This window comes from Elgaria multicarinata, chromosome 16 (assembly GCF_023053635.1).
Source record: "Elgaria multicarinata webbii isolate HBS135686 ecotype San Diego chromosome 16, rElgMul1.1.pri, whole genome shotgun sequence".
NCBI classification, from domain to species: domain Eukaryota; kingdom Metazoa; phylum Chordata; class Lepidosauria; order Squamata; family Anguidae; genus Elgaria; species Elgaria multicarinata.
The window spans coordinates 27,956,131-27,979,244 of NC_086186.1; the positions used below are offsets into that span (position 1 = coordinate 27,956,131).

Genomic DNA, 23,114 nt, shown 5'->3' on the forward strand with positions numbered 1-23,114 from the left:
TATGTAGTGCTTCAAACTCGTGAAATGCACTATATATGTGGTAAATAATTATAATTAAGTGTAATTTGCATGTGTGAATGATCCATCATAGATCTAATGCCACAGATCTAACGTTCATCACTTCCAACACAATTCTTTTCAGTGAAAACAATGCACATGTTTAGCTGCAAGTCATCCAATACTGAGTAATTAAGTGATGTATATGCAAATGTGAATTGACCTATAGTTTTTTTGTTTTGGTAAACAGAACGAGGAGATTGGGGGACAGAGGGAGACACTAGATATCACTGCTGTGCCTGCTACTAAATGATTACACAACATTACAGAAAAGTACTGAATGCTTACTGTGAAATGGTGTTTGTATCTAGGTCAACGCAGCTAACATCTGGTGGAGGGTCATAGAGATCAAAGTATCTTGAATCAATTCCTACTATGAATGGACACGGTGCACTCAAAACATCTGCCAGGGCTAGGGGGCAAAGAGGAATGTACGGGCATGGCCAGTGGAAAGGAAATATCATCTTTAAAAAGAAAAGAATAAATGCATTGTATATAAATAAACAGATGTGCTTCAAGTAAATATAACAATTCCAGACTATTTCCCACATATGCACTTCCATTTGCTGTCAATTTCATTTGCATCAATATAACTATAAACAGAATCTGGTGAGAAATGTAACAATTCCTTTCTTTTAAAATGTTGACTACTTCACCTACTACAGGGATGGGCAGAAAGTAGATCAGGATCTACTGATAGATGTCTGAGTGATCTGAGGTACATTGTCAAATATTTCTGCCATTCTGGTATTTAATAATGGGAAAAACAAAATTACTCCACTACTATGTGGAAGGTCCATTCAGTTCAGATACTCAAAAACAAATTTGTGGATCCAAATTCTTCAATTCTGAGAGTATGTCCTTTTGCACTAGGCTCCCTTTGGTGGATTTCGGGGTTCTGGTAAAAATAAAAGAAGATCCTGCAGGCCTGAAGACTACCCACCGCTGACCTAGTAGATAGACAAAGGCACAATCTTCTAGCACGTTCTCCTGTGCTAAACCTACTGAGGTGCTTGGGAGTGGTGCAAGAGTGCTCCAATTTACTTCAACGGAGCTCGTACAGGGGAACTTTCTGGAGGATTGTGACGAAGTATTGTTGCAACAGTCTGAAACTAGATGAAAAGCAGAGGACAGAATGGTGAGGTGAAGATGGCAAACACCCCCAATTGCCCATCTGCACAAACACCCTTGGAAGGTAAATGCAGAACAACAAACAAAATATTTAAAACATAACCCTCAGCATGGAATAGAGGCCAAGACCCAAAGAGCAACTTCAGCTTATGCAAGGGGCGTGCGCTAACTCAGTGGAATTTTTGACTTTCTTTGAACAACTGACCTTCATGCGATACCGCAAACTGCGTTTGAAACTCCCCCGCGGTTTGACATGCAGCTGGTGTTCAAACAAAACAGTCTAAAGCCCCTGGGTGCACGAAACCATTTTGCATGGAGCTGTGGATCCTGGCCATAGAATCAAGTACACAGACCCATTGTGGCCATTGTACATTTGAATAAATAATAGGCTTCACTAATAAATTCTGAGGATAGATTTTAGTACCTAGAATGGGGAGACTCTAGCACTAATTAACTTTTATTTTTTTTCTACAAAAAAACCAAATGCTACTTACAGAGACAAGTGCTTCTGTTACACTGGTAAGGACAGAAGGTCGTAAAGAATGGATAAGGATTTTATGTTCAGTCACCGCAAATACAAGGAGTGTTACAGCATTCTCAGGCCCAAGGTTCTGCAGAAGTGCCGAAAACTTGCCACCACTATCATACAAAAAGAAGGAGGAGGAGGAGGAGGAGGTCGGTGACGAATACTATTTATCTATTACATTTTTATGCCACCCTTCCTCCAAGGAACTGTTTCATCCTTATAATAACTCTCTGAGGTAGATTATGTTGAGAGATTATGACTGACCCTCGGTCACTCAGTCTGCAGCCTTGCAAGCTGAGCAAGGATCTGAATCCGAGTCTACACTGGCTAATAAATAACATTTGTAAATAGCATTAAAATTACACAGCACTGAAAATACGTAAAAGAAGCAGGGTTTTATTTGGCATTGCCACAACTCTTCCCCTTCTTTTTCTTTTTAAATAAAGTTGTGCAATGAAGTATGTAATTGCTGCACTCAAACATAATGATAGCTTATGCTGGCTTATCCTGATTTATTGTGAAAAAGCAGCATGCTAGTGCATGAAGCTTGTTCATTCCTTTCAAGTGTGGGGGTAAGACAAACCAGAATGGAAAGCTTCACATGCCATCCAAATCTGAGCCCCTGCATTGCTGCTCCCAAACAACCCAGGATTCATAAACCAACGAAAACCCTGGTTTATTCTTGGTTTACAAGCCTTGTTTGTTTTGGAGCCAGAAACCAGGAGCTTGTATTTGGACATCTCACAAAGGTTTCCATTTCTGATTTGTTTTACCTTCTTGAAGGAAACAAGGTGTTACACATTATTTAGAATTCTTCATAGTGAGAAAAGATGTTTTTAAAAGGAGGAAACTAATTTTTCTTATCCCAAATTTATTCTTGTTGTCTCAGATCACTAGAACATAAGAAGAGCCCTGCTGGATCAGACCAAGGGTCCATCTAGTCAAGCACAGTGGTCAAACAGCTGTCGACCAGTGAACAACAAAGCAGGACATGGTGCAATTTTCAATTGCCTCTCCCATCCCTCAGCTAACACATACATCACTTTAAAATATGTTTTTACTTGCCTCAGTGGTAGAGGTGATGATATGGGCTGACTAAGAATCAGATTGTCATGAGGGGATAGCTATAAAAAATAAAAACAGGTTTTTATTTTTACTTCATGTTTTGGACATAAGATAATGTTTTGGAAAAGTCTGAGAAAAATAATCAAATTACTATCTGCTATTACAGATTTAAACAATGTATGAAAAATATAGCAATGGTATAAACAGGAAATAGTCATTAATTCATAGAAATAGTTCATCAATATCCCTATTTATTCCATTTTGACTTTACAATATGTTTGGAAAAGGGTGTTGCTGTGTCAATTAGATCTAACTACTACTGCAAGGCAATTTCAGTAAACATTACACCCATGAAATAGTAATGCTATGGATAGAACTACTGGATTTTTAAAGAATGCATCCCCCTAGTATTAATGTTTTGAAGATATTGAAAAAAGAGTCTGGGGTCTAAGTCCAATGCCTCAAGCAGTTTAACCAAGCACTAGTCTGTTGTCCTGAACATTTTAACAAACTAAACAATTTAACAAGGTACCTTCTTCCCAAAAGTTTCTTCAGAAAAATCCTCCAGAAGGCCCACAAAATAATCCAAATCCCAGCATCAAAAAGCCTCTGGTTTAAGAAAAAAAGTGCTCGCAAATTCAGACATGCATTAAGAAGCATGCAAATTGTAAGTCAAAGCACCTGCCTTAACTTTCACACCATGTCAGCAGTAAACATGTCCTAGAGCAAGGATGGGCAACCTCCATCCCATGTGCAGAAGGTGAAAGAGGAGGAAAGCTAGCAGAGTCCATTTCGTTTGTCTGTAGTCTTCCCTTCCCTACATGGGGAAGGCGTGCAACTGGCATTTCAGTGAGCTCTGCTTTGAGCTGGGAAAAGACCATGTGGAGTGAAGCTGGCATTCTCACCTGAGGTGCTGGCTGGCTGGAGAATTCCTTCAGCCAGCACTTCTGTCTGGGGAGCAGGCTCTCCAACTGAGAGGTCAAGGAGCTGGTGATAGGAGGGGAGCCCCCTAATGACGTTTGGCCTGTGCCGGGAACTCGGGGAGCAATGCGATCTCTGAACCGAAAATGGTTCCTCACCCCTGTTCTACAGTCTTATATGTGCTCACATTAAATTTCTACGCACCCATACTTTCATTCTCAGGAATCAATTGCATAGCAACAAACAGCAGCTTCAGGAGACAGGGGCAATTTTAATTGAGAAAATGACTCCGTAGGGAAGGGTTACCCTCCTCCCCACCTGATGCTGCAGATCCCATCTGCCCCCACCTCTGGTGGTTGCTATTTTATTAAAAATGCAGGAGATCCTATTAGTCAGTCTCCCACATCACATTTACTCTGATCCATTGAAACTTCATAACTTTAAGAATGCACAATGGATTTACATCAACCCAGTGAAGAGTAGACCCTAACAACAACCTTAAATTTTGGACGTGATTTAAACTGGCAAAAGCGTATGAACCTTTTGAGCGGGCGCAAAAGTGACTGCAAATGCAGGAGCCCAGTACTCAAAACATAATTTTTAAACTGCTGCAGCTCAGACATTTTTTTAAAGTTGTCAAGAGGATACCTCTCTTCAGGCCAAATTTCATAGGACAAATGGTCTTGATTTACCAACAAACAGTACATTCATGCTTTGTAGTAAAATTCTGGAAAAAGTCAGCTGCCTTAACTACACAACTACTCTCATGGCTATACAGGAGATGGCACTTTGACAAACAATCCTGTGAATGAGAAATAGTACTGTGCCCCTTAACCAAGATTTCTATGGGTACCTAAGAAAATAATGTAGGACAACTCTGTGCCCCTTTTAAGACACAGGATTTTAGATATTTGAAGCAGACAAAAAACTAACATCACAACTACACACAAAAGTGTGCTTTATGGTAGGAGTTTCTCACATTTACGTCTATAAACTATGAAAAAAAAAGTTCCACAACTATGGGCTGGTTTATCTATTGCTATTATTATTAAAATTCATATCCTGTCTTTCTGCACTAGGTGACCAAGGCAGCGAACTATAATAATATACAAATATACAAGTAAATATAAAAAAAATATGGTTCAAAATTATCTCTCAAAGGCTGCAGCGTCAAGTGGCAAATTGCATATGCGAATGAACTACAAAAGACAGCGCTTTCATATCACAATGCTTTTCAATGGAATCAGTTCACACATTCCGCTACAAAGTCATCATGTGGAGTAAACAAGTGATGTATATACATGCATGAACCTGCTCAAAATTGATTATCAGAATATAAAAAGGTTAATTTACACGTACCTGGACCAAAATTCTTGGCCTCTGTGGGGATGGAAAAGGAACTTTATGCATAAAATGGGAAATGTGCCTAAGAAAGAGGAAATAACTATTTCAGCTTAATGAAAACGATAAATTGAACCTGTTTACAGAATACACAGTGTCAGTGGCCACATTTGCACAAAAAGCTAAGCCAGAATTCTTCAAAATCCTTGCTTAGTGTTCATGAGCAAATGTGCTAGTGCATGCTGCCCGTCCGGTCCTGCTTGGGTGCTCCTACAAGCAGGATCAGTAACTGGGACCATAGAAAAACTTAGTGCTGCATCTAAACCTATACTCTGGCTTGTTGCTCCTCTAACAATTCTGGATCTGGAAACCACTACAAACTCTGACTTCAAACTCCGGCTAGTCTGGTTAGTTTAACTGCTCCCATCTATAGGGCAATTCTGAAGAGTTCTGGCTTAGTGTTTTATGTAAACACAGCTTTTGTGTGAAGATATTGTATCCAGCATGTGAAATAATCAAATGAAACCATTTTTTTTCAGCAAATTGGCTCTATTCAATTGTGCTGGTTTACTTCCATGCAGTTTCCTAGAATGACCCTGCCAGATCCATCCATGGAAGCACAAGGCATAGGGGCAAGCTGAGGAGGATAACCTAGCAAATAAATTAACCAAAGCCCCCAAATATTTGTATTAGCCTGTCTGCCTACCCTTCTTTTGCTTATCGTTTGTGGCATACTGGTGGCCTGAACAAGGGCAGGTGGAGACCCAAGTTGTCTTCCAACTTATCAAAGCACCCCTGCTTGAATTCTTTGAAGTGATCCTTGTTTATCACAATGATCATTTACAAACCTGGGGGAAATTGTGCAGCCACCTGAACGTTTTATAGCTCCAGGAACCTGCATTATTCCTGCACTGAGCAGGGGGGTGGACTCAGTGGCCTTATAGGCCCCTTCCAACTCTATTCTATGCTTCTATGAACCTAGTTGAAAGAGCCTAGATGGGGTAGTCAGTGAAAAGACTGTCTCAACTACGACAATAAACCAAGCCCTGGTTTCTGCTTACTGGAGGGTTTTCTTTGAGCCTGTCTTGTGACAAAGCGTGGAAGGAGCCAATAGATTCCTTCTCTTTTGCTGAGAGGCTTACTAATCTGGTTCACTGTCTGGCCATGATGTAGCTCAAGTTCCGCCTCAAGAGCCAATCAGCTGTGCCAGCTGGCTTCTGGGGGTGGTGCTTTGGGGAAGACGTGGGGGAGAATCCTGACTACAAGGCCTGGCCTCTGGCTTCAGCTATTCCCATCATTAGATTAGACCCAAACCATGGTTTATGATCGCAAAAGCACAAGGAGCCACATTTTAAAGCTGTTTGCCTTTCATTTTCCATTCATTGTGTTCCAGTCTCTAGATGCAGTGGAGTTGGGGCAACAGCTGTAACTATGGTTTGCCAATCAGTACCAAAACCTATTGTAAAGCGTGGGGGGGGGGGGGGGAGTTGTCTCACATCAATGCATCCGGATCCAGATTTCTAATCCTTCAGCAAACCAGGCAGATTTGGCTTTGCGATTTGAGGGTGGCTTCTTAGGCTGTGGTTCCAGTCTGGATACAGTCAACCGTTTCCGCAAGTCAAATGGGGTCAAGAGGCCTTATAAAGAGCTTATATTCAGGTCAGCGCTTCAGACATGGTTTGGCACTATGTGAACAATGAGCCTATGCTTTACATTCCTCACTCTCCTTTATTCCTCACATTGAGGCAGTAGCCAAATCCTGTCGCTTTTTCCTGTATAATATTGCCAGGAATCGATCATTTCTGTCTGTCTCTTCTGCCAAGACGCTTGTTCATGCACTGGTTATTTCTCGGTTGGACTACTGCAACCTTCTTCTCTCTGGCCTTCCTTCTTCTCACATCAGTTCGTTGGTTTCTATCCACCATGCTGCCACTAAGATCATCTTCTTGGCCCGCCGCTCTGACCATGTTACTCCACTTCTGAAATCTCTTCATTGGCTTCCAATTCACTTCAGAATCCAATATAAACTTCTCCTGTTGACCTTCAAAGCTTTCCACGGTCTAGCTCCTTCCTATCTCTCCTCTCTCATCTCACACTATTGCCCCGCTCGTGCTCTTCGCTCCTCTGATGCCATGTTTCTCGCCTGCCCAAGGGTCTCTACTTCCCTTGCTCAGCTTCGTCCATTCTCTTCTGCTGCCCCTTATGCCTGGAACGCTCTTCCAGAACATTTGAGATCTACAACTTCAATCACAGCTTTTAAAGCTCAGCTAAAAACTTTTCTTTTTCCTAAAGCTTTTAAAACTTGATGTTGCTCAGACTTTAGACTGTTAGTTATACTGTTATACTGTTAGTTTTACCCTACCCTGTGCCTGTTTCCATTCTCTTCCCCTCCTTATTGCTTTACTATGATTTTATTAGAATGTAAGCCTATGCGGCAGGGCCTTGCTATTTACTGTTTTACTCTGTACAGCACCATGTGCATTGATGGTGCTATATAAATAAATAATAATAATAATAATAATAATAATAATAATAATAATACAATCATGTGCAAAGTAGAAGCAATAGTTGCCAGTTCAGATGAAACAGCAAAATATGCTTTGCTGCAAACCAAAGGAGAGAATTACAGGAGGAGACAGATTATGCAAGCCTGAGGCTTATTCCAGGCTTGTTCACATAGCACTAACCACGGTTTGGCATTACATCTAAACAAACCTAAAGTTACCTTTATTTAACACTGGTTTGATGTGGTGTCTAAGGCCAGATCTACACCAAGCAGGATATAGTACTATGAAAGCGGTATAGAAAAGGCAGGATCTATACTACTGCTTTATAGTGGTACTGAAGTGCACTGACAACTGTTGGGGCCCATTGACACATACCATATACCGCTTTCATAATGCTATACCTTGCTTGGTGTGGCTCCTGCCTTTTATATACTGCTTTCATAGTGCTATATCCTGCTTGGTGTAGATCTGGCCTAAATTAATCCAGTGACAGGAGGCAGAGAACCCAGGTACTTACTGATTGGATGGAATGCACTTTCGTTTGTGACAAGACTTCCTGAATCAATAATACTACAGTAATACTGAATCTGATGCAAAATTTTAAAAATATCCCACAGAACTTACTTCTCAATAGGCAGGACGTGCGGACCAGAGATGGAATAACGATACAGAAAAGTAAGAAATTTCTTAAAAGCATCAAAGAATGGCCAGTGAGAAAGCAGGCAGATGCATTTATTAGTCTGGACTGTTTTAGAGCTAGCAAACTTCCCGTCAGGAGTAGCCACAAAACCCAACTGCGATTTCTGCTTTTCTGTGAGATTTTCCTCAGAATATGTTTCATAGAACTGAATAGCAGCACCGTAGACCTGCAAATAACAATACACTTCATTTAACGAAATACTCTTTCTGCATCTGTCAAATATTTATTTCACACCCAAGGTAAGAGACTCAGATAGTTTTACTTTAACGTACTGCACTTCATGAAATAAATATATGTGAACACACTTTTAGCAACTCAAGGTAAGTAAATATACAAGTAAAGGTGTAAAAAAAAGTTGCTTCCATGTGTGCAGCATTACAGCTTCAGACTCCTTCCTATCTCTCCTCTCTCATCTCACACTATTGCCCCGCTCGTGCTCTTCGCTCCTCTGATGCCATGTTTCTCGCCTGCCCAAGGGCCCCTACTTCCCTTGCTCGGCTTCGTCCATTTTCTTCTGCTGCCCCTTACGCCTGGAACGCTCTTCCAGAACATTTGAGAACCACAAGTTCAATCGCAGCTTTTAAAGCTCAACTAAAAACTTTTCTTTTTCCTAAAGCTTTTAAAACTTGATGTTGTGCGGACTTTATACTGTTAGTTTTACCCTACCCAGTGCCTGTTTACCCTACCCTGTGCCTGTTTGCATTCTCTTCCCCTCCTTATTGTTTTACTATGATTTTATTAGATTGTAAGCCTATGCGGCAGGGCCTTGCTATTTACTGTTTTACTCTGTACAGCACCATGTACATTGATGGTGCTATATAAATAATAATAATAATAATAATAATAATAATAATAATAATAATAAGCAAGGCACGTGGACAAATACTGTAGAACAAGGTGGGGAGCAGGCAGTATCTCTGGAGCTCCACCCCTTCAATCTCAAACAGTTTTCTATGAGAGTTGGTGGCCCCTCAGAGCTTCAAAAGGTGTCCTAGGGAGGAGGGAAACCAGGCAAGAGAAGAGCCAATCCAGCATTCAAAATGTGTTCCTGCCCATGCAGAGAGAGGAGGGAATTTTGAAAGTATGAATTTGGATAGGATCTATGCTTTTAAAAGGTGGTGTGTGTGTGTGTGTGTGTGTGTGTATGAATACAGATACATACACCCACCCACACATACATGGAATGTGCATCAGACTTGTTCAAAGCCCAAAGATCAAGCTGAATGAGCCCCTTTGGACTGTTTATAGGGCTTACCAAGGTGAAACAAGTTTCCCTATATGATGATCCGAACCAAAGCTGGACCCTGAATGAGGCTTCATTCCTAATTCTACTTTGGAAAAACAGGCAGTGTCTCAAAAAATAGCATCTTTTGCTTCAGTGTTGAGTGACTAACAGGTCCACCGTCTAATCATAGGGCATGTTTTACCAGGGACTCTCCAATCACTGTGCTTTGGAAAACGGCATGGATGGGAATTTAAGATGGACATTCTTCCAACACTAAGCTTCACTACAACAAAAAGCCTTAAACTGGGTTTCAGTTACCATAACTTGTCAGCCCTTGTTCCTATTCTTCGGAAACTTGCCTGGAAACACCTGTATGATGTGTACCATTTTCATACAAATTGCACAAAAAGCAACAGGGGAAAGGAAGGGGAAGTGAATTACTCTCTCCTCTCAATTTGAGGATCCCTCTTTCATATGAAATGCTGCACCTATCCTTCTGAAATGTCAGTTTTCTTGAGGGGGCTGGAACGTCTCCGTGCATCCTCTGTCAGCACCCACTCTTTATGCCCACCATGCCACAAACCTCAAAAAAGTTAAGCACAAAAGTTAAGGGCACCAACAGCAACACCTAATCTGCCCTGTGCCCCGCTGCCCAAAGAGTAGCAGCCCCACTGTGGCGAAGAGAGAGAGAGAGAGCAATCGCCCATCTCCTCCCTCCGTGACTGCTTTCTCTTTAGCAGCAGATGGGATATCCCCCTCAGTGCAACAACCACTGGAATCGTTACATCCCAGAACCTACCCAGGGAAGAGGAAGTGGGGGGAAATGTGGGGGGGAGAGGAATGGGCACGGGGGGGGCAACTCCTCCTCCTCCTTCTGGTGAGGTTTCAAAACCTGCATTTGCACTCCTTGCCGTGGGGATAACACAAAGGAGCGCAAACGCGGGGGCCAATGTGCTGCCATCAAGACATGGCCTTGATAATTTCAGAAGAAACAACTACACCTGCAAATTTAATTTAATTCTGCCATGAAATACAAACGTTATTGGCAGTTCCCTTAAAATATCTATATATCTATAAAAAGGTGCATAGCATAGCACAAACACAATTTCTCAAATTTGGCAGTTGTAATCCCCCCTAAGCGTTACTATGCCTGCAAATGTCAACCACTTTCAACAATCAGAAAGCAGTTGTAACTATTTTTCCCCCCATGACAGTCAATGGGAAGCACAACACCTCAGATTTCTGGATCCCAACTTGCGTTTGCTATCCAAGTCGAAGTAGACAGGCTCCGAATGAATTTGAGCAGAATTGGGCCATATTCTGAAGTGACAAATTGGGGGTCCCTATCAAATCTTGTTGTCAATGCACACCTCTATTATGTGCGTACATGCATGTGTGAGAGAGACAGACTGACTGACTATGGATAGGTGGGTGGGTGGGTGAAAGAGAGAGAGAGAATGATTTTAAATCAGTTTAAGCATTTGGTCTAGTATTAAAAGACATATGGAGTAATTTCAGGAACGGCTTTCAAGATTTTCAGCTTTTCTGATTAAAGGATCAAAAACTCAGAAAAGTTAAAGAATAAGCTGTACTTGAAAATGGTAGTGAATGGTAAGTTTATCCATACCTTTTCAGCTGAAGCTCCAGTTAGTACAAATGTAGAAAATACTGGGAGGGGGTATTTACTATTAGATGGCCAACATTCAATTGTTGCACCCATTGGGAGGCAAAAAAGAGGTACTGATTCTGGTAAGGGAAATGAATCATAGTCGTCTTCTGGATATCTACATATTAGACCTAGAGAAAGCAATTTTTCATGTTACTTAAAGATATGAACTCTACTGTGCATACTAGGAAAAAAATAAGGAACATTCACATATGTGTAACTATTAACAGCCATATAACTAAACAGTTTGTTTTTCATTTCTCTGTTTCCCTGATTAACAGTACAATATTATACATGTCTACTCAGAAGTAAATCCCATTGAGTTAAATGGGTCTAATTCCCAGGCTATAAGACTGTAACCTAATTTTTTTACATTAGCTATAGTTTAAGCATATTCCTTAAATTTTACAACAGAGCCAATCAGCTGGTTTGCATGTAACACTCAATTCCTGGGATAAGGTTATCAATGGCTAGTAGTCCTGCTGGCTATATGCTACCTCCAGTGTATGCCTCTCAGTACCAATTGCTCAGGAATATGAGTGGGAAGGTACTAGTCATGTCCTACTTGTGAGTTGCCCTCAGGCACCTGGTTGCCCCTGTGCTGGAAGCCCGACAACTTTGCTTGTAAGTTGCTCCAACAAGCAGATATTTTGAAGGAGCCTTAAGTATGACTTTTGTTTCCTTGAGGGTGATGCCCCCCACCTCACTATTGAGGGGCCTGGTTTGTTTCAGCAGCCTTGGGCTGCAACAACATGTAAGTGGCTATGGCTAGTGGTATCTTCATTGCTAGAGTCCTCATATTCTGAGGATGGCAATGTGACTTACTCTAGACACAAGGCTCTTTCTGGAGAACTAGACCCGAAGAACATGGGACCCTCATGAAGCCTTTCTGTAACTGACCCCCCTGCCAGATCCATTAATTCAAGAGTCTTGTCATCTGAAGGCCAGCCCCCAGGGTCCTGGACCATGACACTGTTGAATTTCATCTTGTTTCAGCTCAGCATTCCAGCCTGTCAAGGTCATATTGAATCTTGATTCTGTATTCTACATCTGCAAATCTGATAAGCATCTTCCTCTATGCCTTCTTCCAGGGCATTTATAAGAATCTTGAACAGAGGATAGAACTCTGCAGCACACCACTTCAGACCTCCCTCCAAGGTGAAAGAGAGCCATTAATGAGCACTTGTTGGTTATGGTTGTTCAACCAACGTCAGACAATAGTATCATCTAGGCTACCATCTTGTAAACAAAGATATCATGCCAGACTTCCATCAAATGTTTTGCTAAAGTAAATATATACTATGTCTGGCATTCCTATAATCTAAAACAAGTGACTCTATCAAAAAAAGGAGATGAAGTTGGTCTGGCTTATTTTTGACACACACACACGAACATGCTGGTTTCTAATAATCAATGCATTCTTTTCTGGATGCTCATATCTTAATAATTTGCTTAATAATTGGTATTACTGCTCAATAGTGGCATCAAATTGACCAGTCTGTAGTTTTCCGTATGCTTTCAAAATTCCTATCTTAACTGCTCTCCTTTTTTCAAAGTTGAACATAATTCCCCTTGTGGAAAAAGACTGTGGCAAAACAGGAGTTAATTTTCTTGAGTTAATTTAAATATGCTTCATGTACTTCTGATGTCAGCAAATTGGGGAATATCTTCTCAATTGTCAGCAAGATACCAGGGAGAGTATAAAATCTTTTTTCTTTATTCAGGAAGGCTTTCAGTTGTTGCATTGGATTCAGTTTTTGTTCAAACTTGATTGTTCTGTATTCAGATTTTTGTGTGTTTTATGGATGTTATTTTAATCTGTTTATTGTTTTGACTTGTATTATTTTTGTATCACCATTATCCCTTCTAATACCAAACTTGGGTGGTCCTATGCCTATAAATTTGGAAGCAAAACAGGGCCACCCAAAAATAGGATAGTGGTTGCTGCATGTTCTCAGGTATGCAGAAGTATATTACTTTGTAAATTAAAAGGAGAATTACAAATAAAACAGCCTGACAAAGACATAAGCGCAGTGGATTCCATAATTAATGGAATGTTGAGGGTAGTTGAGACAAAGAATGTTGCATGTCAAGCAGTTTCTAGTGTTCTTGAGCAAGGAGGAATCAGGGACAGCCAATGTGTTAAAAACCTCCTGTATCTCCACTATATGGGGAGGTTTCAAAGGCAAAGAAAGGAAAAAAGAGCACCTTTTCTTTTGATGTGTAGCAATAAAACATTCAGGGTTGAAGCTAGCAGCAGTCCCAAACCTAGGCTCTTCATATAACACAGATGGGGAAATTTGCAAATCTCTCCCCACCAGCGCCTCCTAAAACCTCCATCTAACTGCAAATCCTGAACAGATCTAAAAGGATCCTCTTCCAGGCTAGCTAGAGCTCTGAATGGAAGTACACATTTTAGGGCAAGGAATACTCTGCAATATTTTGTTGCATGTGCCCACTTATTTCTCCTAATATTGAACTTAAATAGTCCAATGTCCACAAGTTTGGCAGCAAACAGGGCCATCAGTGCTAGCTCCAGGTTTTTGGGGTTGCTTGGGAAAGGCACCTTCAATGGGGCCCCTTCCTCAGTGAGTCTGCCTTCTCACTACCATTGTCACCAGCTGCTATCGTTTCTTCTCCTCGTTCTCATCATTGTTACTGCTTGCTTGCTTGATGGGCAGAGAACCAATGAGCAAGTAGGTAGTGGCATCTACTGGTCCTCCTTCCTACCACCAATGTTGTCTGGACCAGAGTAAGAGCTAGGTGAACAAACAGATTGTAGTGATGAGGAGGAGGAGGAATTCCAGGGAGCACTTGTCAGTGAGCCCCTGCTAGGCACTCAGCACGTGCCTGACCATGCCAACCCTTTCCACCTTCCCCAAGGACCCCTCCATAACAAGCGTAGTAGTGTCTGCCTATTGTAGGACTCTGCAGGTATGCAGGAAAATATTACTTTGTAAATTAAAAGAACAAGATTTTTTAAAACAACAACAACAACAACATTGCCTGATAAAGAACCTTTTCTCTTTAGCATCCAGAACGTAGGGAGCATTGATGGTATCCATTGAGAAGTGGGGAAAAGTGAAGGAGGGAGGGAGGGAGTTGGCCAGATTGAGACCCTAACATTTGGAGGTGGACATTAGGGTCAGGGAGAAATGTGACATGAGTTTTAAAAACTGCCCTCCCCACATGATATAAGGAAGTTTCAGGAACAAGGAAAGAAAAAGAGAAGAAAAGACCTCCTTTCCATTTCCCACTGTCCAGAAAACTCCAATTCCTCCCCCACTGCATATTTAGTAATGAAGTGCTGACATTTGGGGCTGGCAGCCAGTACTGAATTTGAGCCCCTTAATACAAAAGGGTGGAACAGAGAAAAGTGCAATGGTAGTCTGATTAGAACGTTATTATTGTAAATTCCTTTGAAATAGCGGTTTACTGGTCTGTGAATCCTGGCTAAGACTCAAAGCAAGGGCAGCTTTTTACAGTGACAATTGGAAAGCAGGAAGTGAAGAAGCAAGACACCCACCCTTCATGCACTACCAATTTTAAAGAGACAACTGGAAAGACAGAACTAAAAAGGCAAGTCACCTACCCACCCACCCCGCCATTGACCTACACTTCAAAGCATCTACAATTCCATCTATCTCCAAAAATATTTAACGTACTTATATATCATGCATCAACTTTCCCTACATGATGCTCATCAGAGCGGCATACATGGAGTTATTCACTTAACTACCCAAATAATTCTGAGAATAAGCTAACAAGATAGTGCTTTGTCTAAGGCCACTCCACAACCTTAAGCAGCACTTTTATCCCAGGATTCCCCTAGTCTAAATCCAACACTCTGTCTATTGCACCACACTGGCTCTATTACAAATGGTGTTGAGACTTTTACTGATTCCACAGCTCTTCATCAATCAATGTAATCCTATTTCCCCAGCAACAAAATCAGACAAAGTAACTTGACATTTCCCTCTGTCTATTCAGTAGAATGCATACTGTACACAAACCTATTAAATACTGCTGCTTCCATTTCAAATGGGCTTGCCCAGGCAAGCTCCAGCAAAAAAAGGATGTGCTTCTGTACTTGGCTGGTTGTACCTGTGTGTCTCTAGAGTATCCCAATTAACTGAGTCAATTGTTGTTGTTTTACATAAGCATAGATAAGACAGACCCACCACACATAATGCTGTATTAAAAAAGCACTACTGGAACTTCCCTTAGTTTCAAAGTTGTTCGCTATGGGGGAGATCAGTGGCTGGGTGGGAGAGCAGTCCAAATGTCTCTTGGGCCCACAGAACTGAATGCACGGCCCTTTGGATCCTGGCCATTTCAAAGCGCCATAACATTCTTGGTTTTCTTGATATTACAGTAAAAGAATCTTCTACGTGTGACCGATAATCAAAAAACAAACTGCTTACCAGCTTTATATGATATGGTGTTTGTTTTTGCAACAGACTTCTTATAACACAAGTATACTGCTGAGCCCCACTGCAAATGAAGGATAGAATAGGTGAATTAATTTACTCAGTAATACAGAAATACAGAGTGCAATACCATCAGGGAGAGGGACAAGCAAGCCTGATAAAGCAACTTGTATAAAGTCAAATTCTGCTTCTTTAAAATAACGCAATTATTGTAGTGAATAATGGAAGCACTCATGTGTCAGATGAAAGGACTCATAAGGTAAAAACCTATTTTTCTGAGTGAACCCTTTTACTTGATTCATGCTGATGTTTAAGTCTTTTATAACCATGCTTGAATCTCTTAACCTGTAATTTTTCACTCTATAACTCCCTTTTAGCATAAATGCCATACAATTTCATAATTTTTGTATTGCAGGCATCATGTCTAAGTAAATCAAAATTTATAGTATTTTGTTAAATGTTGCCATAAATCCTAAATTCAAATGCAGAGAAGAATGGAAGAGAAAGACTATCAATAAATATCTGCAGAACAGAGGCCCATTTGGAATGCAAAATGGTCACTTTCATGCATTACATGAACCACAGTAAGTTCAATAAATGAAATACATGTAATTTTGTAATGAGATCAGCTCTAGTATAAGCTTTACCATGGCAAAGTCTAGACATCACTGATATTAGAGAAATGAAGAGCAAAGTTCTCACTGATTTCAATGGTGTTACGATGACTTCAATTTCCATGAAACCTTGTGAAGCTCCCTCAAGTGAAAATCTTAAAAGCCATTTTCATGAAGAATATGCTCCGCTCAGAAAATGCATCCAAAGTTTGAAAATCCCTGAATTCTAAAATCTTATGAACTTCATAATTTGAATATATATAATTATGTAACCACTTGTATCGTAAGAACGGTCTTCCAGGTTAGCCTGTCATTCTTAGTACTTTGCCTTTTACAGGGGGCTCATATTTGATAGTCTAGAGAAGGCAGGCAAACTGGACTACTTAACTGTAACTAGACTTCACTGGACCATATAGTATAGACTACTGTGAGAGTGCTGAGAAAGATGGGCAGATCCAAAATGGTCGTTCTTAAAATAGAGTAGTATGGTAAAACAAGGATGTGTTTTAGCCCCTGAGCTATTTAATCTTTGGGCTCATCTACACCAAGCAGGATATTCCACTATGAAAGTGATATGAAAGTGGTACATAAAAGGCAGGAGCCACACTAGTGCTTTACAGCAGTATTGAAGTGCACTGACAACTGTTGGGGCCCATTGACACATACCATATACCGCTTTCATGCCACTTTCATAGTGTTATATCCTGCTTCGTGTAGATGCATCATGGACCCCAACATTTCTCAGTGCACTTCAGTACCACTATAAAGCAGTAGTGTAGATCCTGCAGTGCACTTCAATACTGCTATAAAGCAGTAGTGTGGCTCCTGCCTTTTATATACTGCTTTCATAGTGGAATATCCTGCTTGGTGTAGATGAGCCCTTTGTAACCACCCAGAGAGCTTTGGTTATGTGGTGGTATAGAAATATAATAACTGAAATGAAATTTTCAAATTGTGAAGGCTGGGAATCTATGGAATCTAGAACCTGTTACAATAGTTATATAAACCAACATTCTGAAATCTTTGGGTTACAAGAAACAGAAACTCTTTCAAGTCACTTCATCCGAAAGGAGCAACATAATACGGCATGTGAATATTTACCTTTAGGAACAGTAACCAAGTTCATATTTATTATGGGAACATCATAAGCTGACGAGCCCATCTCTATATATGTTTTAGTTTCTATCACAATTTACAGACATTATAAATTCCTATGTACATGGATACAATAATTACTCAATGAAGTTCAAAGGATACATGAGAAATTCTATTATAACAATGTTGGACTTTACAAAAACCAGGATATAAACCAGAGGACGTATAATCTTCATCATGCTGTATATTATGTTTTCTAGATACCTGTTTAAGATATATATCTGTAAGATGTGGAATTATGACTCTTTGAGCTATAAGTCTTGGCTCTGCTCACAGCTTAATTTTATTTAAAAAGAGATAAACTGATGTCCAGATTTTGACTTGTTTTTCATTGTTACCAGAATTACGCGTCTGCCCCCAAAACACACATTATTCTATTTTTCTAGGAATTGACCTAAACCACATTTTATCATTCAGAAACAGCACTACAGACCAGTGAAATAAAGGAAACTCTTCAGTTTAACACACATAGAATCATAGAATAGCAGAGTTGGAAGGGGCCTACAAGGCCATCGAGTCTAAGCCTCATGAGAAAGCCTTTTTAAAAATAAAATAACAAACGACTTGACAGTGATTTGATCCCACAAAAGCCAAAATTCTGGAAGAGAGATGCACATTAACAGCACATGCCACAGTGCAGTTGATTCATCTAGTTACTACTTAGCCCATATTAAAACCAGAAACCCATTCCATTGTTTTTAACTTTTAATTTAAAAACTGTACCTAAAAGCAAAGTAATGGTGCCATATATGTATAACTTTTGTGCAGCAGACTGTTCCAATAGGAGATTTCCATTTCCTATAGCACTTTATTTACATTAGAACATCAGGAAGCAATTAAGTTCTGGCAGAATGAATTGGTCTTATACAAAACCAATGAACACTTGGAAGACCTCTTATACAGTACATGAACAATTAATACTTTGACAATGAGTAGCAGGAATACTTAAAGAAAGAGAAACTTTAATCACATTCCTTGGATCTAGACAACGGTAGTTCACAGAAATTGATTTGACAAATATTTTTTGTGTTGGATTTATTAGCCATGATAGCAACAATAATGGAACATCTATGCTCATGTGTATCATACTTCAGATACACGAGACAAACTTGTGGGGTAGTTATCATCATGGTATTCTGATTGTGAACTCCAAGAGGCACGTGACTGAAGGTTGCTGGATTGGAAGGGCCTTCGTCTGAACCAACCAAGCAACTCTTTTTTATGTTCTTACATTAGAGCTTCGTAGATAATTTTATAAGCTTCTTGTACTGAATTTATACCATACAGCAAAGAACACAGAGCTCTGCAACACAGCAGAGAATCTTGCCTATTGCTCATGAGAAAGATGAAGAACAAAATTACATGGGCCCTGCAGTATTTTTAAGGAGAGTAAATCTGTTACAAACATTATAAATCCATTGAGCAGTGTTTACTACAAATCCAGAAGTCATCTTACCATACTATTGTTCAGATTCTTGTCAACCTTGCAGAATGTATGGGGTGGAGTTTCTCCCTTACTTGGTATAATTATGCATATGTCTGTGACAGCCAAAGTATTCTGTGCCATGTTCTCCAAGGCTCTTCGGTAGGTGATGTATACTTTTTGCGAGGAGGCACCACCACTGATATTTGCAGGGCGCCCATACGGAGTGGCTTGAATGATTTCACAACCCTGTTTTAATCTCTCTTTTCCATCATATAAAACCCTAGATAGAAGACAAACCCCAAAGCACAAGTATTTAGAAAAGCATTTAGATCTGAAGCAGCCCTGAAAGATGGATAAACAGTATCAGAATATGGGATAACAGGAAACTCCAGATCTTCTAGTAAACTAGCAGATCCCGCCCTGATTCTACCTCTGAGCTGCTAGATCCAAGTTTCATCCCTGATCCAGCAGATTCTGTCTCCTAGCAAAACCTATTGGGCCAGTGTTTTTGAAATCAAACGTAAATAGCTCTAGTCATTACTAGTGCTATTTGAATAATTAAAAACCAACAGTAATATTATTTAAAAATACTCACCCCAGATCAGTAAGTGGGGGCTTGTCCCTTCCTCTCCTGTAGCACAGGTATATTTGTGGTCCCACAAGGCTACCATTGTTGAGATCTGCTGACAGTCCTGATGGAGTTATATCTATGCACTTGTATCCTTGAGGGACCTCTTCCCCCAGAGATTTAATTATCACTGCTATGTCAGTGATTGGTTCTTTTGGTTTTGCAAGTTTGTGACAAGCATCATTGAAGTGGATTTCCTCTTCTAGTGGTTTTGAAATATCAGTCAATCCTGCCACAACAAAGTAGTCAGCAACACGAGCTCCTCTGTCTTCCATCTTCCATCACAGAAAGTTCTAGCTGGCAAGGGGCAAAGAAAAGTGGGATATGAGAAACCTGAATGTACAGGACTCTTTTGAAACCAGCAGCATCAGGAATACACTGAAAAAGCATGACATTTTTCTGTGATGACTTTGCCATGCCCTATTCTATGTAAAACAGACTTTTCTCTATAATGGAATGAGAGCACACATGATGGACTCCAGTATTCAGTTACATACCCCAAGTTCCAGCTTCAACAATACAAGCATGAACATGCTTGCCTGTAAACAGCTTGCTGAACTTATTATGTCTGCACAGACGCGAGGGCCCATGAGCTCACACAGGAATAAATTATCTTTGCAATAAATCGCATTACATATCAAAACCAAAAATATTTGGCAACACGAACATCTTTTAAAGCATGCCTACTGTACTTTCAATGTTAATTCAAATAAAAACCTCAATCATCACAAACCAGTTGTACCAATGTAATGAAACATAGGCATTTTTCTAAAGCTATAGTGCATTATATAAACATCTGCTCTTAACAGCTTAAATGATGCAACAGAGTTTAGTCATTTGCACACTACCCCCTCCCTCCACCAAGGATTTTTTTTTGAGTAGTGCTTAAAAGGATATTGTAGAAATATCATAGACAAGCACAATTAATGATTTAAATGGTAAAAAATAATCTTATGAATAACCAAAGACAGAAAGATTATTATTATTTATTTATTTATATAGCACCATCAATGTACATGGTGCTGTACAGAGTAAAACAGTAAATAGCAAGACCCTGCCGCATAGGCTTACATTCTAATAAAATCATAGTAAAGCAATAAGGAGGGGAAGAGAATGCAAACAGGCACAGGGTAGGGTAAACAGGCACTGGGTAGGGTAAAACTAACAGTATAAAGTCAGAACAAAATCAAGTTTTAAAAGCTTTAGGAAAAAGAAAAGTTTTTAGCTGAGCTTTAAAAGCTGCGGTTGAACTTGTAGTTCTCAAATGTTCTGGAAGAGCGTTCCAGGCATAAGGGGCAGCAGAAGAAATCTGGATTAGACTAAAAATTACCAGTGCATGAAGACAACTTGGATACTGATTCAGCACTGGAGACAGACAATAGATTTTTCAGAGTTGAAAGTTGTATGAGGCAGGCATTGTTACCCTTAATGAGCACACATCTCACTATCATATTTGGTTTAACAGTTTTCTAGTGTCTCAAAAAACCGGTTTCAACAGTTTCCAGGATGAGCTATGATTAAAACTATTAAAAACTTCAAAACATTCCTTAAAATATATCGTCTCTCTTTAGCCTAGGACTGTTTTCAGTCCACTCCTAATGTTTGCCCCAAGTACAAGCCAAAACAATTTTTTTAAAAATAATCCAAAACTGCCTGTTGCAAGATATTTTAATTTAGATGACTACAACCTTTCAGACCTAGAAATATTTCCAATAGAAAAATTAGATTATACAGACAGGACAAGAATGTGATGAATGTGAAATCAATAATTTTCAAGATGTGTTGATTTGTGGTACTAATGTTATTCCCCACCTTGATCCAAAGGGAGAGGCAGGCAATAAATAAATAAATAAATAAATAATAGTAATAATTATAATGGACATTTAAATAGTACTACTCTGAGGAACATGCTGTGTGGACCAGCACAAGGAAAGCACATGGAAGCACTTTTAAAATGGTGAATAAATAACACCACCTGTCCTGTGGTAAGGAATCTAGGAGAAGAGAGTGAGGCAGAAAAAGACAACAGGAGATGCCTGCTTCTGTTCCAGTCCGACCCACAGAGCCGTCTAACCCCAACTGCCTTGTGGCAAGGAATCAAGGAGAGAAAGGAAGGCAGGCAGGTGAAGAAAACACCCAGTGCCTGGGACTGTTCCAGCTGCACTGTCACTCTCCTGTCACAGGACCAAACAGCAACTGCTCTGTGGGAAAGAACATCAGATGCTATCTCCTGCTCAAACGCAGCTAGCTGGTTCATGGTTTGTGAGTTGCTTTGAGGATTGTAGTCAAAAACAGGATATATATCTACTAAATTAATAAATAAGATTCTTTTATATGAATAACTGGAGTTTTCAACTAATTTACATTGATGCCTAAGTAGTGATGACTACTTGCATAAGTAAAATGCAGAAAAATCCTACACCGGCTGCCTCTCTGAGCTCAAGAACGTAACCTGGGAGAGGAGGAAAAGGGAGCATTTAGGTGGGCAGGGAGGGGAGAGGACTAGAGAGGCTGGGATATGAGCTATCCAGCCTCCTTCCCTCCTCCTCTGAGATGCCTTGGCTAGACAGGCAAAAAAGTCCATCTAGTGAAAACACAGAAAGGGAGGAGTGGGGAGATAACGATTGCCTCCAACGCTCCTCACGCTCTGCACTGGATGTTTATAAGCCACTAGCCATCAAAGGCGTAAACAAAAGAATTGCCCCTTAATCCACTTTGTATTATAAATATGGTGGGTTTTTTTACATGTTATCTAACACAGCCATTCATAGATGACATTGCTCTCATATTGATTTTACTCTGCACTGATTTTTACAAATCACTAACAAATTTATTTAAATATGTTGGCAAGCAGTTGACAAGCATGGAACCAGTTACCTAGGGAGGTTGTGGGCTCTCCCACACTAGAGGCATTCAAGAGGCAGCTGGACAACCATCTGTCGGGTATGCTTTGAGGTGGATTCCTGCACTGAGTAGGGGGTGGGACTCAATGGCCTTCTAGGCCCCTTCCAACTCTACTATTCTATGATATCTATGATTCTATGAAGCATACGTGAATCAATAAATACTCCTACAAAATTCTCACATTTGAGGTTCTTCTCTCCTTTTGCTTCTCTTGCATATGTCTATCTTTTTTGCTGGTTGATTGTAAGCTGCCCCAAGTGGCTTTTTTTGGCTGAGGAGTGGGATAAAAATGCTATAAATAAATAAAAAATATGGCAGGCAACTTAGATTCATTAAAAAAAAACAGCTTCCAATCACTGAAACAGTTAGGCATCACTCCGTCGGTTGGGCAATGTCAAAGCATCTCTTATATTCATCGTGTCCCCATCAGAGGAAGCTTCCTTCCCTTTTTGCACTTCCCTGACGTCAGTAACTACACTGAAAAGCAACCCATGCTGCAATGCCATAGCATTTAGATTAGATTCCTCTTTTGCTGATCACTGTCCAGTTCAATCACAGCAGAGAGTACACATTCCACTTCTAGCAATAAACTGAGAAATCTCTTACAGGATAAGGCAGGAAACCATACACTACAAATGGTACATTCAATTTATCAATTAACAACATTTATTACTTTACTCACTTCCAGGGTGTGTTTTAAGGTCACTAAAGAAAACCCTAATTGGAAGCAGAGGGCTAAAAAAAGTGAAGATCTTATCCGTCAACATAGGAACACATCCCACATCAATCAATTCCAATACTATATTGATTAGGTGGAG

At 40.1% G+C, this 23,114-nt stretch overlaps 1 protein-coding gene across 1 annotated transcript in view; it reads right to left on the bottom strand.

The window, feature by feature from the left end:
* Positions 1–22,507, bottom strand: part of DENND4A (DENN domain containing 4A) — a 63,934-nt gene extending 41,427 nt beyond the window's left edge. The window contains exons 1-10 of the mRNA XM_063142456.1: positions 22,478–22,507; positions 19,360–19,689; positions 18,795–19,044; positions 15,564–15,633; positions 11,101–11,270; positions 8,173–8,414; positions 5,060–5,126; positions 2,780–2,838; positions 1,683–1,827; positions 346–521 (exon numbers count right to left, since the gene is read on the bottom strand). Of these exons, the coding sequence (XP_062998526.1) occupies positions 346–521; positions 1,683–1,827; positions 2,780–2,838; positions 5,060–5,126; positions 8,173–8,414; positions 11,101–11,270; positions 15,564–15,633; positions 18,795–19,044; positions 19,360–19,667 (1,487 nt within the window). The 5' untranslated portion in view covers positions 19,668–19,689; positions 22,478–22,507. The remainder of the gene's footprint in view (positions 1–345; positions 522–1,682; positions 1,828–2,779; positions 2,839–5,059; positions 5,127–8,172; positions 8,415–11,100; positions 11,271–15,563; positions 15,634–18,794; positions 19,045–19,359; positions 19,690–22,477) is intronic.
* Between the last annotated feature and the right edge of the window lie 607 nt (positions 22,508–23,114).